General features: G+C 48.2%; 1 protein-coding gene across 1 annotated transcript; it reads left to right on the top strand.

The window, feature by feature from the left end:
- The first annotated feature begins 4,141 nt into the window (after positions 1-4,141).
- Positions 4,142-7,453, top strand: cunh9orf116 (chromosome unknown C9orf116 homolog). The gene is made up of 3 exons (XM_038704583.1): positions 4,142-4,314; positions 5,936-6,014; positions 7,084-7,453. Exons 1-3 carry the CDS (start codon positions 4,169-4,171, stop codon positions 7,279-7,281), a joined length of 423 nt encoding a protein of 140 aa, XP_038560511.1. The 5' UTR covers positions 4,142-4,168; the 3' UTR covers positions 7,282-7,453.
- The last annotated feature ends 9,258 nt before the right edge of the window (positions 7,454-16,711 follow it).

The raw sequence follows: 16,711 nt of genomic DNA on the forward strand, positions 1-16,711 counted from the left end.
GTCAAAGGCCGAAACAATCCCCGGTTTTCTCCTGAGATTTTCTGCCTTCTCAAGGTTAGAGATGCTGCCTGGTCAGGGGCCAGGAAATCAAAGACTGATGCTGAAAGGGAGCGATCCCATCCATCCATCGTCAACTTCTTATCCTGCTTACAGGGTCGCGCTGGGGGGTTTTAGCCAAGCTCCTTGGACGCTTGGTTGGTGAGCAGCTAAAGGAATTCTTAAATTCAAATGATGTCTCATCCCCCTTTCAGTCTGGTTTTAGGAAACAACACAGCACCATATCTGCAGCATTGAAAGTGATAAATGATATTTTTGGGGCACTGGATAAGCGGATAAAGATGGATGGATGGACAGTATTATAATATTCTGGCAAATAGACTACTGAGCATTGGCCTGTCTAAGCATTCAGTAGATTGGTTTGCAAATTATCTGTCAGGTAGAACCCAAAGTGTTCAGGTGGCTGGCTCCTCCACTTCCTTTTTGCCCATTTCCAAGGGGGTTCCTCAAGGCTCAGTACTTGGGCCCATATTGTTTTCAATTTCTGAAAATGATCTTTGTGATAATCTATGAAATGTTATTGAGTTATAGACTCAATTATTTCAATTTCTCAAGTTATTGCCATGGGTCCTGCGTTACCATCCATATGTTATAATAGAGCCGCCGCCAGTTTGATCGGGATGTGGGGTGGTCTCAGTATTGCCAATCACATGCCTGATAACAAGAAGTCCGCGACCTTGGTGTCATTTTGGACTCCTCCCTTTCATTCCAGTCGCATGTCAAACTCGTACCAAATCTGCCTTCTACCACCTCACAAACATCCCCAGACTTCAACCTTCACTCCCAGACTCTGTGGCAGTCTCTCATCCATGCCTTCATCACCTCGTGCTTAGACTACTGCATGGGGTACCCAGCAAAGTCCTGGACAGGCTAGGATATGTCCAGAACTTGGCTGCCATCACTCCAATCCTCACTCAGCTTCACTGGCTGCCGGTCAAATTCCACATCACCTACAAAATCCTCCTCCTCACCTATAAATCCCTCCATGCCACTGCCCCCATTCTTTCCATGCTAATGTGGTCTAACAGGAGGTTCCTATATTGGATGATACAGGGGGCTTCATGGAGTTCAGCCACTGAAACATCATCTATCCTTGGTGAAATCTATATTGTTCAGAAAGGCATCGATGTTGGAGCTCGATGGATCAATTTGTGATGTATATAAGTTTTTATAAATTTATCTCTAAAGGCATTGTTTATTTCTTTTGGGTTATGAGTCATCAGCTGAGTGCTTTGAAGAGGAAAGAGTTAATTTTTCTTTATTCAATTTAAATTGGTTGGCTAGGAATCTGCTGGATCTAGAATTGCGTCCTCATGCATCCATCCACCGTCAACCCGTTATCCTGCGTACAGGGTCGCGGGGGGCTGGAGCCAATCCCAGCTGACATCGGGCGAAAGGCAGGGTACACCCTGGACAGGTCGCCAGTTAGAATCAAGTCTTTTTATCAATAATGTCATTTAATTCAAGTTTAAATTTTCTCACATGGTTCAGCATGTGTTCCTGTGGGGAGGCAACACGAGCAGCTTCTAATGTTTTTATTTTTTGTAATTCACGGGTTCTCTCTTTCTTTTTTGTATGATGAGATCATTCTACCTCCCAAGAGACTGGTTTCTGGAAACATTGCCCTCTCCTTTTTGAAATAACTAATAAAATCCAGGTCTTTAAGTAGTGAAGTCTCCAATGTCTAGTTGGTGGTGTGACTCTTTTTTTATTCAGAGTGATAGAAACGCTGATTGTGATGGGGTGAATCTCAGAAGAAGAAATAATCTGGGCGAGAATATGAGTGGTGGACAAGTGAAAAGACGGTATACTCTCTGAGAACGCCATGCATCGCAAGACCAAAATAACACCCTTGATGTCCAGAGGTCGCTGTCTCTGTGCTCACCTCGAGGACAGACTGATCATCAAAGCAGTCACGTTAAAGATCATGTTTGGGTCACAAACTACTATCTAACCAGGATTTTGATGTTTCTAAAGACGTGACGTTCAGCAGGTGAGTGGTTCAGTGTGCGCTTTGGTATCGACAGTATGAGGAAATGATACGGCGGCTTCAGGCTCCACAGGAGGATTGCATTTCTACTTCCCAGGTCCGGTCAGTCTTGCTGGATCGTTGTGGGGTCCTGTCCTGTTAAAGTCGGGTGCTACATGTTCTCATCTCACCCCGTTTCTCTGCTGGTTTGTTCCTCATCTCTGTTTCTATGGATTTACAGCCATCCCTGCCTGCATTGCGGTTTGTTCACTTCTTTTGGATTTCTGTTTGTTGGACGTTCGTGAAAAAGTTACACAACTATGGTTATTTGTCATCATACAGCACACAACAAAGTCACGTTTCGTCCCTCATCCAAAGGACTGGGACGAAACGTCTTCCAGTATCTTCAACCAAGTCCAGTTGCCCTTGATTTTAACCTTTGTTGGATAACTATGACCTGGATGACTGAGAATCTTCATAGACTCTCTAAGCTCCCCTTTTTGTCAAAAATCCTAGAGAGAGTGGTTTTTAATCAACTTCAATCATTTTTAGATGATTTTAGTGTTTATGAAAAATTCCAGTCTGGATTTAAGCCTTGTCACAGTACTGAAACTGCCCTTTTAAGAGTTTTTAATGATCTCCTTTTAGCTGTTGACTCTGGAAACTCTGCTGTTTTGGTGCTTTCAGATTTGACTGCTGCCTTTGATATGGTTAACCACTCCATTCTCTTATCCCGACTCGAACAGTGTGTCGGCATTAGGGGCACAGCCCTCAAATGGTTTCAATCATATCTGGCAGATAGAAGTTTCTTCATCTGCTGCCCCTCTTTCTTGTGGGGTCCCCCAAGGGTCCATATTGGGCCCCATGCTTTTTTCACTGTACATGCTGCCATTGGGGTCCATTTTCAAAAAACACAACATCATTGCTTTGCAGACGACATACAAATCTATTTACCTGTAAAATCTAACGACAAAGCTGCAACTCAGTCCTTGCTCAACTGCCTGAGAGATCTTAAAATGTGGTTGAATCTGAACTTTCTCTGTCTGAATGAAAATAAGACTGACGTTGTTGTGTTTAGTCGACCTGGGGATTTAAGTGCTTGTATAGATGTTCTTGGTACTTTAGGAACGTATAGTCGTCCATTTACCAAGAATCTAGTTGTGATCTTTGACAGTGCTTTTAAGTTTGAAAAACAGATTAGTTCTGTAGTAAAAGCCAGTTTCTTTCAGCTGAGACTGTTGGCCAAAGTCAAGCCCTACCTACCACGCAAAGACTTTGAAAGAGTAATACATGCATTTATAACGTCTCGTCTCGACTACTGTAACTCCTTGTATGTTGGAGCGGATCAGTCGTCTCTCCATCGGTTACAGTTAGTCCAGAATGCAGCAGCCCGACTTCTAACAGGAACTAAAAAGCGTGAGCACATTACCCCTGTTTTAGCCTCGCTCCACTGGCTTCCTGTCCGCTTTAGGATTGATTTTAAGATTTTATTGCTTGTTTTTAAAATTTTAAATGGGTTGGCACCTTCTTATTTATCAGAACTTTTACATGTACACACTCCGGTCAAAGCACTGAGGTCATCCAATCAGATGCTCCTTGATGTCCCCAGATCCAGGTTAAAAACTAAAGGTGACCAAGCCTTCTCAGTAGCTGCTCTTAATCTTTGGAATACTTTACCTGTTCAAATAAGAAATGCCCAAACTCCTGACACTTTCAGGTCTTTGCTAAAGACCTATCTTTATTCATTGGCCTTCAAACAGAGTTGAGTAGTGACATTTTATTTTTTTACTTTTTCTACTGTTGTCATGTATATTTGTTGTCTATTGTGCTATATAAATAAACTTGAACTTGAACTTATCTATTACATTTAGAAAGGAACCTTCCCTTTCACACTTGAATTTACATTTAATTAATTAGATGTTCAATTCTGGACTACAAACTTTATTATCAAAGTAACGTGTTACAAAAAGGAACCTTTCCTTTAATGTACAGTGTAATTTACATGCTTTTACTTTTATGTCTGGTTACAACTTCCCGTGTGTGTGTGTGTGTGTGTGTGTGTGTGTGTGTGTGTGTGTGTGTGTGTGTGTGTGTGTGTGTGTGTGGAGGAGGAGGAGGAGCCAATGAGCAGTGAGTGTTGTGATGTGTCTCCATGGTAACGTGTTGTTAGCAACAGTTGTGTTTGGATCAGTCATGGAGCAGCAGAGAGTTCAGACCTGCGACGTTTACAGAACCGACCCGAACCTGCCGCACAGGTTCAACAACCCGGACTCCTTCCAGGGCTACAGGTACTCAGACCAGCTAACCAGCTAGCTAACCAGTTTCCTGTCAGCTCATCAGATGCAGAGTTTGAAACAAAGAACACATTCTGTCACTACTCCTGTAATATTACTACTTCTTTTATTATTACAACAAGTGCTGCTACTGCAAAGATTTCTAAAACTACTACTACTTGATGAAGGTAGTACTTGTGTACTGCAGCTGTTGGTATTACATTTAGTTCAGTTTATTGGCCAGTACTATCCTTTCTACTACAGTCAGTAGTATTAGATACCCTTACTTAGTACTTTATTAATATTTCACTTCCATTCTGTTTTAGTACCCATAATTTTATCACTCCTACATGGTGTATTGTATGCACTCGTAGTTACTGTACTACATGGTGTACTGCATGCACTACATGGTGTACTGCATGCACTACATGGTGTATTGTATGCACTCGTAGTTACTGTACTACATGGTGTACTGCATGCACTAGTAGTTACTGTACTACATGGTGTACTGCATGCACTACATGGTGTACTGCATGCACTACATGGTGTACTGCATGCACTACATGATTTACTGCATGCACTACATGGTGTACTGCATGCACTACATGGTGTACTGCATGCACTACATGATTTACTGCATGCACTACATGATTTACTGCATGCACTACATGGTGTACTGCATGCACTACATGATGTACTGCATGCACTACATGGTGTACTGCATGCACTACGTATTTACTGCACTACATGGTGTACTGCATGCACTACATGGTGTACTGCATGCACTACATGATTTACTGCATGCACTACATGATTTACTGCATGCACTACATGGTGTACTGCATGCACTACATGATTTACTGCATGCACTACATGGTGTACTGCATGCACTACGTGATTTACTGCATGCACTACATGATTTACTGCATGCACTACATGATTTACTGCATGCATGATTTACTGCATGCACTACATGATGTACTGCATGCACTACATGATTTACTGCATGCACTACATGGTGTACTGCATGCACTACATGATTTACTGCATGCACTACATGGTGTACTGCATGCACTACATGATTTACTGCATGCATGATTTACTGCATGCACTACATGATGTACTGCATGCACTACGTGATTTACTGCATGCACTACATGATTTACTGCATGCACTACATGGTGTACTGCATGCACTACATGATTTACTGCATGCACTACATGATTTACTGCATGCACTACATGGTGTACTGCATGCACTACGTGATTTACTGCATGCACTACATGATTTACTGCATGCACTACATGGTGTACTGCATGCACTACATGATTTACTGCATGCACTACATGGTGTACTGCATGCACTACATGATTTACTGCATGCACTACATGGTGTACTGCATGCACTACATGGTGTACTGCATGCACTACATGATTTACTGCATGCACTACATGATTTACTGCATGCACTACATGGTGTACTGCATGCACTACATGATTTACTGCATGCACTACGTGATTTACTGCATGCACTACATGATTTACTGCATGCACTACATGATTTACTGCATGCACTACATGGTGTACTGCATGCACTACATGATTTACTGCATGCATTAATACTGTGTCTGTTTCAGTCAGAACTTCACTCACCCACTTTATCGAACGTCAAACCAAACGTACGGCAGCAAGAAGCCAACCGTCCACGAGATGCAGGTGAGACAGAAGGGAGAGACATGAGGCAGAAGGACAGACAGACAGGAGAGATGAAAGGGAGAGATAGGACAGAAACAGAAGACAGAAGGGAGAGACATGAGACAGAAGGGGGAGACGGGAGAGACAGAAAGGAGAGACATGAGACAGAAGGAGAGACAGACGGGAGAGATAGACGGGAGAGACATGAGGCAGAAGGGAGAGACAGACAGGAGAGACATGAGACAGAAGGGAGAGACGGGACAGAGACAGACGGGAGAGACAGAAAGGAGAGACATGAGACAGACGGGAGAGACAGACAGGAGAGACTTGAGACAGAAGGGAGAGACGGGACAGAGACAGACGGGAGAGACAGAAAGGAGCGACATTAGACAGAAGGGAGAGACAGACGGGAGAGATCTCTCTGACCCCTGACCCCTTTCCCCTAACCCCTGTCCTCTGTCCCCTTTCCCCTAACCCCTGTCCTCTGACCCCTGCCCTCTGTCCCCTAACCCCTGTCCTCTGTCCCTTTTCTCCTAACCCCTGTCTTCTGACCCCGGCCCTCTGACCCCTGACTCCTGTCCCCTCACCCCTGTCCTCTGACCCCTAACCCCTGTCCTCTGACTCCTGTCCCCTAACCCCTGTCCCCTGACTCCTGTCCCCTCACCCCTGTCCTCTGACCCCTAACCCCTGTCCTCTGACTCCTGTCCCCTAACCCCTCACCCCTGTCTTCTGACCCCTGTCCCCTCACCCGTCCCCTGACTCCTGTCCCCTCACCCCTGTCCTCTGACCCCTAACCCCTGTCCTCTGACTCCTGTCCCCTAACCCCTGTCCCCTGACTCCTGTCCCCTCACCCCTGTCCTCTGACCCCTAACCCCTGTCCTCTGACCCCTGTCCCCTAACCCCTGTCCTCTGACTCCTGTCCCCTCACCCCTGTCTTCTGACTCCTGTCCCCGCACCCCTGTCCCCTGACTCCTGTCCCCTCACCCCTGTCTTCTGACTCCTGTCCCCGCACCCCTGTCCCCTGACTCCTGTCCCCTCACCCCTGTCCTCTGACCCCTGTCCTCTGACCCCTGTCCCCTGTGTGTTTCAGACCCAGTTCAAAGGGAGCTCCCGTCAGTTCTCGGAGGCGCTGCTGCAGAGCGGGATGTTCCGCGATCACGGCTTCAACACGTCTGTGGAGAGGAGCACGGTGATGGTTTCCACGGCAACCCAGAGCAACAGAGTTAACCTCCATCGCTGCTATCACCACGGAAACCAAAGCAACAACCGCGACGGAGACGCCGAGTAATGACACAGCGAGACGTTTGTTCCAATAAAAATCTAAAGTCATAAATCTGCGTCCTAAAGCTTTCTGACTCAAAGCAACAAGAGAGGAAGTTAGAGGTTACTGACAGGAAGTGGAACACTTAGCTTACAACGCGAGACGCAGCCACGGCTACACGTGTTGGCATCACATTACATGCCAAAACTAGCAAGAAGCCAACTTTAATAAAAGACAAACGTAATTGGGAGACGTGAGACGCAGCGAGCAGCTAATATGTTATTACTGACTCGTCCAACAGGAAGAAGACCAGCTCGCCGCCTGTCCTGCAGCCTTTCAGCTTGTAGCTCAAGCAGTAAAAAGTCTCTTGCTCGTCACTCTCTGTTCCGGTCTCGGCACAGTCCTGATGGATCCCAACTCCATTCAGAAAACAAGCCTCAGTCACAGCCTCCACACATTCACAGCATGGACAAATAGTTCTTCCCTTTATGTCTCTGACACGACTTTTAGTTTTTATAACTTCATAAACGGCTTCAACAAACTGAAACCAGTTCCAGACAGCCGTCAGTTTCAGGATTTAGTCACATCGTGTTGCAGCTGTGTTTCCTCAGAGCTGCTTGATTATTATTAAACCTTTCTTTACACCAGCAGGACATTTAAGACAACAACTTCTCATGGTCTGGTACCTGGAGCTGCTTCCACCTGACAGAGTCCGCAGCTCTTTACGTCCTGCAGACGCCGCTCCTGCTTTGTTATTGTTAGGTGGCGACCTCTAGTGGCCGTAAGACGGGAGCACAGTAAGAAGTCAAAACTCAGGAAGGTTCAGAGAGAGCAGCATCAGTCATGTTCAGACCCTTAGAGGATCAAGTCCAGAGTGTGGCCCCTAAACCGTGGTGTGGATTTGTCCTCAGCCCGGGGTCACCTCACAGTGGAAGCGTCTCAGTTTCAGCAGCGGCCCCACGTTGTTGACTTGTTGCTGATTGGTCCTTTGTAGTGCTTAATTCCACAGATCACAGCTCTCTGTGAACAGACCGTCTGTTCTCTGCACCAGCTTCATATCCCACATGGAGCATTTCAGAATAAGAGCGTTTTGTTGACATGTTCAGATTTACCTGATTTAGTCAGTCGTCCTTGATTTTTGGTTAAGTAGCTACTTAGCTGAACCGTTTTCCTTTTTGTCGGTTTTAACCGTGTTCATTGTGGAGATTCGATCAGGAACCTGCACAAGGTGTTTCTATGCTGCTTATGTATACATTTGGACAGCCTGATGAGGAAAAACCGTTATCGTCATGCCAACAAAGGAAATGTTCATACAGTAAAATAGTTTGAGTCATTTTATGTTCCTGAACGCCTCGTTTCTGGTTTTCTCACCAAAGTGTGCCAGAGCGTGGCGTGTTCTGAACCCTGCTGAGCTCCATCTGACACTCTCACACACTCTAATGTGCCTGCAGATGGAGATGTTGTTTCCATGACGACCAAAGGAGTAAAATGATGATTAATTTATTTTTCTCCTCCATCTGTTCCCTCCTCTCCTCTCTGTGTCTCAGACTGAAACCCTTTTCCTGTCTGACCTGATCAGCTGAAGTATTGTAAAACTGGTTTTACCTGGTGAACCTTCCAGACAAACTGAATCTAAGAGTGTGTCTGTCTTGGTCTGAGTGAGACACTGGTACCTGGACCCAGACTGCAGTAAACCAGGACTAGGACCCAGACTGCGGTAAACCAGGACTAGGACCCAGACTGCGGTAAACCAGGACTAGGACCCAGACTGCAGTAAACCAGGCCTAGGACCCAGTATGTGTTAAACCAGGCGTAGGACCCAGACTGCGGTAAACCAGGACTAGGACCCAGACTGCGGTAAACCAGGACTAGGACCCAGACTGCGGTAAACCAGGACTAGGACCCAGACTGCGGTAAACCAGGACTAGGACCCAGACTGCGGTAAACCAGGCGTAGGACCCAGACTGCGGTAAACCAGGCCTAGGACCCAGACTGCGGTAAACCAGGCCTAGGACCCAGACTGCGGTAAACCAGGCCTAGGACCCAGACTGCGGTAAACCAGGCCTAGGACCCAGACTGCGGTAAACCAGGCCTAGGACCCAGACTGCGGTAAACCAGGCCTAGGACCCAGACTGCGGTAAACCAGGACTAGGACCCAGACTGCGGTAAACCAGGCCTAGGACCCAGTATGTGTTAAACCAGGCGTAGGACCCAGACTGCGGTAAACCAGGACTAGGACCCAGACTGCGGTAAACCAGGCCTAGGACCCAGTATGTGTTAAACCAGGCGTAGGACCCAGACTGCGGTAAACCAGGACTAGGACCCAGACTGCGGTAAACCAGGACTAGGACCCAGACTGCGGTAAACCAGGCCTAGGACCCAGTATGCGTTAAACCAGGCGTAGGACCCAGACTGCGGTAAACCAGGACTAGGACCCAGACTGCGGTAAACCAGGCCTAGGACCCAGACTGCGGTAAACCAGGCCTAGGACCCAGACTGCGGTAAACCAGGCCTAGGACCCAGTATGTGTTAAACCAGGCCTAGGACCCAGACTGCGGTAAACCAGGCCTAGGACCCAGTATGTGTTAAACCAGGCGTAGGACCCAGACTGCAGTAAACCAGACCTAAGACCTAGAATGTGTTAAACCAGGCGTAGGACCCAGACTGTGTTAAACCAGGCGTAGGACCCAGACTGCGGTAAACCAGGCCTAGGACCCAGACTGCGGTAAACCAGGCGTAGGACCCAGACTGCGGTAAACCAGGCCTAGGACCCAGACTGCGGTAAACCAGGACTAGGACCCAGACTGCGGTAAACCAGGCCTAGGACCCAGTATGTGTTAAACCAGGCGTAGGACCCAGACTGCGGTAAACCAGGACTAGGACCCAGACTGCGGTAAACCAGGCCTAGGACCCAGTATGTGTTAAACCAGGCGTAGGACCCAGACTGCGGTAAACCAGGACTAGGACCCAGACTGCGGTAAACCAGGCCTAGGACCCAGACTGTGGTAAACCAGACCTAAGACCTAGAATGTGTTAAACCAGGCGTAGGACCCAGACTGCAGTAAACCAGACCTAAGACCTAGAATGTGTTAAACCAGGCGTAGGACCTAGACTGCGGTAAACCAGGCCAAGGACCCAGACTGCGGTAAACCAGGCCTAGGACCCAGACTGTGGTAAACCAGACCTAAGACCTAGAATGTGTTAAACCAGGCGTAGGACCCAGACTGCAGTAAACCAGACCTAAGACCTAGAATGTGTTAAACCAGACCTAAGACCTAGAATGTGTTAAACCAGGCCTAGGACCCAGACTGTGGTAAACCAGGTCTAGGACCCAGACTGCTGTAAACCAGACCTAAGACCTAGAATGTGTTAAACCAGGTGTAGGACCCAGACTGCAGTAAACCAGGCCTAGGACCCAGTATGTGTTAAACCAGGCGTAGGACCCAGACTGCAGTAAACCAGACCTAAGACCTAGAATGTGTTAAACCAGGCCTAGGACCCAGACTGCGGTAAGCCAGGTCTAGGACCCAGACTGCGGTAAACCAGACCGAAGACCTAGACTGCGGTGAACCAGGCCTAGGACCCAGACTGCGGTTAGCCAGGTCTAGGACCCAGACTGCGGTAAACCAGACCGAAGACCTAGACTGCGGTAAACCAGACCTAGGACCCAGACTGCGGTAAACCAGGCCTAGGACCCAGACTGCGGTAAACCAGGACTAGGACCCAGACTGCGGTAAACCAGGACTAGGACCCAGACTGCGGTAAACCAGGACTAGGACCCAGACTGCGGTAAACCAGGACTAGGACCCAGACTGCGGTAAACCAGGCCTAGGACCCAGACTGTGGCAAACCAGACCTAAGACCTAGAATGCGTTAAACCAGGCGTAGGACCCAGACTGCGGTAAACCAGGACTAGGACCCAGACTGCGGTAAACCAGGGCTAGGACCCAGACTGCGGTAAACCAGGCCTAGGACCCAGACTGCGGTAAACCAGACCTAAGACCTAGAATGTGTTAAACCAGGCGTAGGACCCAGACTGCGGTAAACCAGGCCTAGGACCCAGTATGTGTTAAACCAGGCGTAGGACCCAGACTGCAGTAAACCAGACCTAAGACCTAGAATGTGTTAAACCAGGCGTAGGACCCAGACTGCGGTAAGCCAGGTCTAGGACCCAGACTGCGGTAAACCAGACCGAAGACCTAGACTGCGGTGAACCAGGCCTAGGACCCACACTGCGGTTAGCCAGGACTAGGACCCAGACTGCGGTAAACCAGACCTAAGACCTAGAATGTGTTAAACCAGGCGTAGGACCCAGACTGTGTTAAACCAGGCGTAGGACCTAGACTGCGGTAAACCAGGCGTAGGACCCAGACTGCGGTAAACCAGGCGTAGGACCCAGACTGCGGTAAACCAGGCCTAGGACCCAGACTGCGGTAAACCAGGCCTAGGACCCAGACTGCGGTAAACCAGGCCTAGGACCCAGTATGTGTTAAACCAGGCGTAGGACCCAGACTGTGGCAAACCAGGCCTAGGACCCAGACTGCGGTAAACCAGGCCTAGGACCCAGACTGCGGTAAACCAGGCCAAGGACCCAGTATGTGTTAAACCAGGCGTAGGACCCAGACTGCGGTAAACCAGGCCTAGGACCCAGACTGCGGTAAACCAGGCCTAGGACCCAGACTGCGGTAAACCAGGCCTAGGACCCAGACTGCGGTAAACCAGGCCTAGGACCCAGAATGTGTTAAACCAGGCGTAGGACCCAGACTGCGGTAAACCAGGCCTAGGACCCAGAATGTGTTAAACCAGGCCTAGGACCCAGTATGTGTTAAACCAGGCGTAGGACCCAGACTGCAGTAAACCAGACCTAAGACCTAGAATGTGTTAAACCAGGCGTAGGACCCAGACTGTGGTAAACCAGGGCTAGGACCCAGAATGTGTTAAACCAGGCCTAAGACCCAGACTGCGGGAAGCCAGGTCTAGGACCCAGACTGCCGTAAACCAGACCTAAGACCTAGAATGTGTTACACCAGGGCTAGGACCCAGACTGCGGTAAACCAGACCGAAGACCTAGAATGTGTTACACCAGGGCTAGGACCCAGACTGTGGTAAACCAGGCGGAGGACCCAGACTGCAGTAAACCAGGCCTAGGACCTAGAATGTGTTACACCAGGGCTAGGACCCAGACTGCGGTAAACCAGACCGAAGACCTAGAATGTGTTATACCAGGGCTAGGACCCAGACTGTGGTAAATCAGACCTAAGACCTAGAATGTGTTACACCAGGGCTAGGACCCAGACTGCGGTAAACCAGACCTAAGACCTAGAATGTGTTACACCAGGGCTAGGACCCAGACTGTGGTAAACCAGGTCTAGGACCCAGACTGCCGTAAACCAGACCTAGGACCCAGACTGTGGTAAACCAGGTCTAGGACCCAGACTGCCGTAAACCAGACCTAGGACCCAGACTGTGGTAAACCAGGTCTAGGACCCAGACTGCCGTAAACCAGACCTAAGACCTAGAATGTGTTACACCAGGGCTAGGACCCAGACTGTGGTAAACCAGACCTAAGACCTAGAATGTGTTAAACCAGGCGTAGGACCCAGACTGTGGTAAACCAGACCTAAGACCTAGAATGTGTTAAACCAGGCCTAGGACCCAGACTGTGTTAAACCAGGCCTAGGACCCAGACTGCGGTAAACCAGGTCTAGGACCCAGACTGCCGTAAACCAGACCTAAGACCTAGAATGTGTTACACCAGGTCTAGGACCCAGACTGCCGTAAACCAGACCTAAGACCTAGAATGTGTTACACCAGGGCTAGGACCCAGACTGCGGTAAACCAGACCTAAGACCTAGAATGTGTTACACCAGGGCTAGGACCCAGACTGTGGTAAACCAGGTCTAGGACCCAGACTGCCGTAAACCAGACCTAAGACCTAGAATGTGTTACACCAGGGCTAGGACCCAGACTGCGGTAAACCAGACCTAAGACCTAGAATGTGTTACACCAGGCCTAGGACCCAGAATGTGTTACACCAGGGCTAGGACCCAGACTGCGGTAAACCAGACCTAAGACCTAGAATGTGTTACACCAGACCTAAGACCTAGAATGTGTTACACCAGGGCTAGGACCCAGACTGCGGTAAACCAGACCTAAGACCTAGAATGTGTTACACCAGGGCTAGGACCCAGACTGTGGTAAACCAGGTCTAGGACCCAGACTGCGGTAAACCAGACCTAAGACCTAGAATGTGTTACACCAGGGCTAGGACCCAGACTGTGGTAAACCAGGTCTAGGACCCAGACTGCCGTAAACCAGGCCTAAGACCTAGAATGTGTTACACCAGGGCTAGGACCCAGACTGTGGTAAACCAGGGCTAGGACCCAGACTGTGGTAAACCAGGTCTAGGACCCAGACTGCCGTAAACCAGACCTAAGACCTAGAATGTGTTACACCAGGGCTAGGACCCAGACTGCAGTAAACCAGGCCTAGGACCCAGAATGTGTCAGCTCTCTTGGAAAATGACATCACCTTCTGTAGGAAATCCCACAGACTTCTTTATAGGCTGCTTTATGTTCGCTGCGGTGATGTGGAGAAACTCTTGTAGGCTAAAGCGACATCATCCTACAGAGACTGATTTAAAGCCTTAGGTTATTGTAGACCTGCAGGCTATTTATTTTAGGTTAGTAGGCTAGGCTATAGTCTATCACAGAGACTGGTCACTGCTAACCCAGACTGCGGTACACTAGGCCTACAGGCCATAATGCAGACACCTAGGTGGAGCACATGCAGTTTAGTGTTTATTAACTACTGGTGAAAACGTTGGTGAGGCAGATAGTCTGAACGCACAACGGATTACGTGTAACGGCGTAACGTAATTATGTTACAAAGAAAGTTACTCTATTCTGTTACAGTACAGAAAAAATAGACATAATCAGACTACAGGTACATTTTGAAAAAAAAAATACTCAGGGATTACTTCAATTAGAATGTTTCCATCCATTGTCAAACGCTTATCCTGCATACAGGGTCGCGGGGAGCCAATCCCAGCTGACAGTCTGTGGCAGGGCCACACATAGACAAACAACCACTCACGCTCACACCTAAGGACATTTTAGGGTCACCAATCAACCTAGTCCGCACATCTTTGGACAGTGGGAGGAATGCCGCAGCAACAGGGGTTTGAACCCTCGACCTTCTTGCTGTGAGGCGACAGTGCTAACCACTGCACCACCGCGCCACCCCTGAATGTTTCCATGAAACAGTAAAAGATGTGCTGTTTGCCTCTGTACATGTTTTTCTCTTCTCATTATACAGTGAGCAGAAAGCGCATGTGGTTAGACCGCATTTATCACTCGTGTGTAGTTGTCAAAGATTTTTCACCATGCCTCAAGCGTCATTGGCGGCTCACCCATGTGATGAAGAAAAGGCGGTGGACTCAAGTGCTCATCCTCGTTGCCAACTTGTTTGACATTGTTGATTCAAGCACTGGACACGGCGAGCTGTTATTTGGCAAATGCTAACACAGTAAATACGCAGACCTGAAGAAGGGTTTAACAAAACAGGAAACCGTAAAACAGTGAGAGCAGGAGCTGAGGCTGGCTCACAGGAAGGACTGCATATATCGGCGGGATGGACAGTGAGACGGGAGAAGACACAGTATCAAAGGGGAAAGACAGTTGCAGAAAGGCCCTCGTAGCTGGATGAAAAAGGTGCCTGGGAGCAGGTGGAGATGGTGGTGCTCAAGGACCCCGCATTGATCACTACTTCTTAAGATGTCGGTGAAGTCAAGGAATCAGAGTGTGCAGGATGTCAGTATCCCTCACTGAGAAAGAAGCAGACGGCAGCACGGCAGGACCAGGGGATCAGGGACAGCCGGCAGCCAAGGAAAGAAAGGAGTGATGGGCAGAAACCCAAAGTGAAATGGCATAGGGCTCGTGAGAAGAGCACTTTGGCAACTGTTAATTCAGATCTGACTGATGCACCAGAAGGCGGTCAGGTGATGAAGATGACGTGGGAAGGTTCAGCGTTTGGGAGAGTAGAAAAGTGGATGTAACGTAAGAGGACGGAAACAGGAGATTGATTGACTTGTATGTTTTGAGGTCAAATTGAAGAGAGAGGCCAGTTTTTTCTAAAGATCTGCATATTAACAGTGAGGCAGAGGCTGACATAGAAAATGTTCCTACAATAAAGATCTCTTCCAGCTTGTGCGGTGAAACCCCTACAAATGGTTCAGAGCTCAGCAGCTCGTCTGGTTTCTGATCAGCCCAAAAGGACTCATGTTCCCCCATTACTCAGTGACCTCCACTGGCTCCCCGGGGCCTCCAGAATCCAAGTCCCTAATGCTGCATACAGAGTGACTGCTGTGTAACACACAGGTAACACAGGGTAACACGGGGTAAGAGTATAACACAGATGGTAACACAGGGTAACGCACAGGTAACACAGGGTATCAGGGTAACACACAAGGTAACACAGGGTAACAGTGTAACATACAGGTACCACAGGGTATCAGGGTAACACACAAGGTAACACAGGGTAACAGTGTAACACACAGGTAACACAGGGTAACACACAGGATAACACAGTGTAACACAGGGTAACACACAGGGTAACACAGGGTAACAGTGTAACATACAGGTAACACAGGGTATCAGGGTAACACACAAGGTAACACAGGGTAACAGTGTAACACACAGGTAACACAGGGTAACACACAGGATAACACAGTGTAACACAGGGTAACACACAGGGTAACACAGGGTAACAGTGTAACATACAGGTAACACAGGGTATCAGGGTAACACACAAGGTAACACAGGGTAACAGTGTAACACACAGGTAACACAGGGTAACACACAGGATAACACAGTGTAACACAGGGTAACACACAGGGTAACACAGGGTAACAGTGTAACACACAGGGTAACACAGGTAACACAGAGTAACACAGGGTAACGCACAGGATAACACAGTGTAACACACAGGGTAACGCACAGGGTAACACAGGGTAACAGTATTACACACAGGTAACACAGAGTAACACAGGGTAACACAGTGTAACATACAGGGTAACGCACAGGGTAACACAGGGTAACAATGTAACACACAGGGTAACACAGGGTAACAATTTAACACACAGGGTAACACAGAGGAACACAGGGTAACAGGGTAACACAGGATAATGCACAGGGTAACACAGTGTAACACACAAGGTAACACACAGGGTAAAAGTGTAACACACAGGTAACACAGGGTAACAGTGTAACACACAGGTAACACAGGGTAACACACAGGATAACACAGTGTAACACAGGGTAACACACAGGGTAACACAGGGTAACAGTGTAACATACAGGTAACACAGGGTATCAGGGTAACACACAAGGTAACACAGGGTAACAGTGTAACACACAGGTAACACAGGGTAACACACAGGATAACACAGTGTAACACA

This window comes from Micropterus salmoides, unplaced genomic scaffold, assembly GCF_014851395.1.
Source record: "Micropterus salmoides isolate LMB-PRFRI ecotype aquatic unplaced genomic scaffold, ASM1485139v1 Ms_hic_scaffold_7, whole genome shotgun sequence".
Taxonomy (NCBI): domain Eukaryota; kingdom Metazoa; phylum Chordata; class Actinopteri; order Centrarchiformes; family Centrarchidae; genus Micropterus; species Micropterus salmoides.

Coding starts and splice junctions, on each gene's coding strand:
- cunh9orf116 (XM_038704583.1), top strand. CDS start 4,169: ATGTGTCTCCATGGTAACGTGTTGTTAGCAACAGTTGTGTTTGGATCA. Junction 4,315..5,935: donor GACTCCTTCCAGGGCTACAG/GTACTCAGACCA, acceptor TGTCTGTTTCAG/TCAGAACTTCACTCACCCAC. Junction 6,015..7,083: donor CAACCGTCCACGAGATGCAG/GTGAGACAGAAG, acceptor TGTGTGTTTCAG/ACCCAGTTCAAAGGGAGCTC.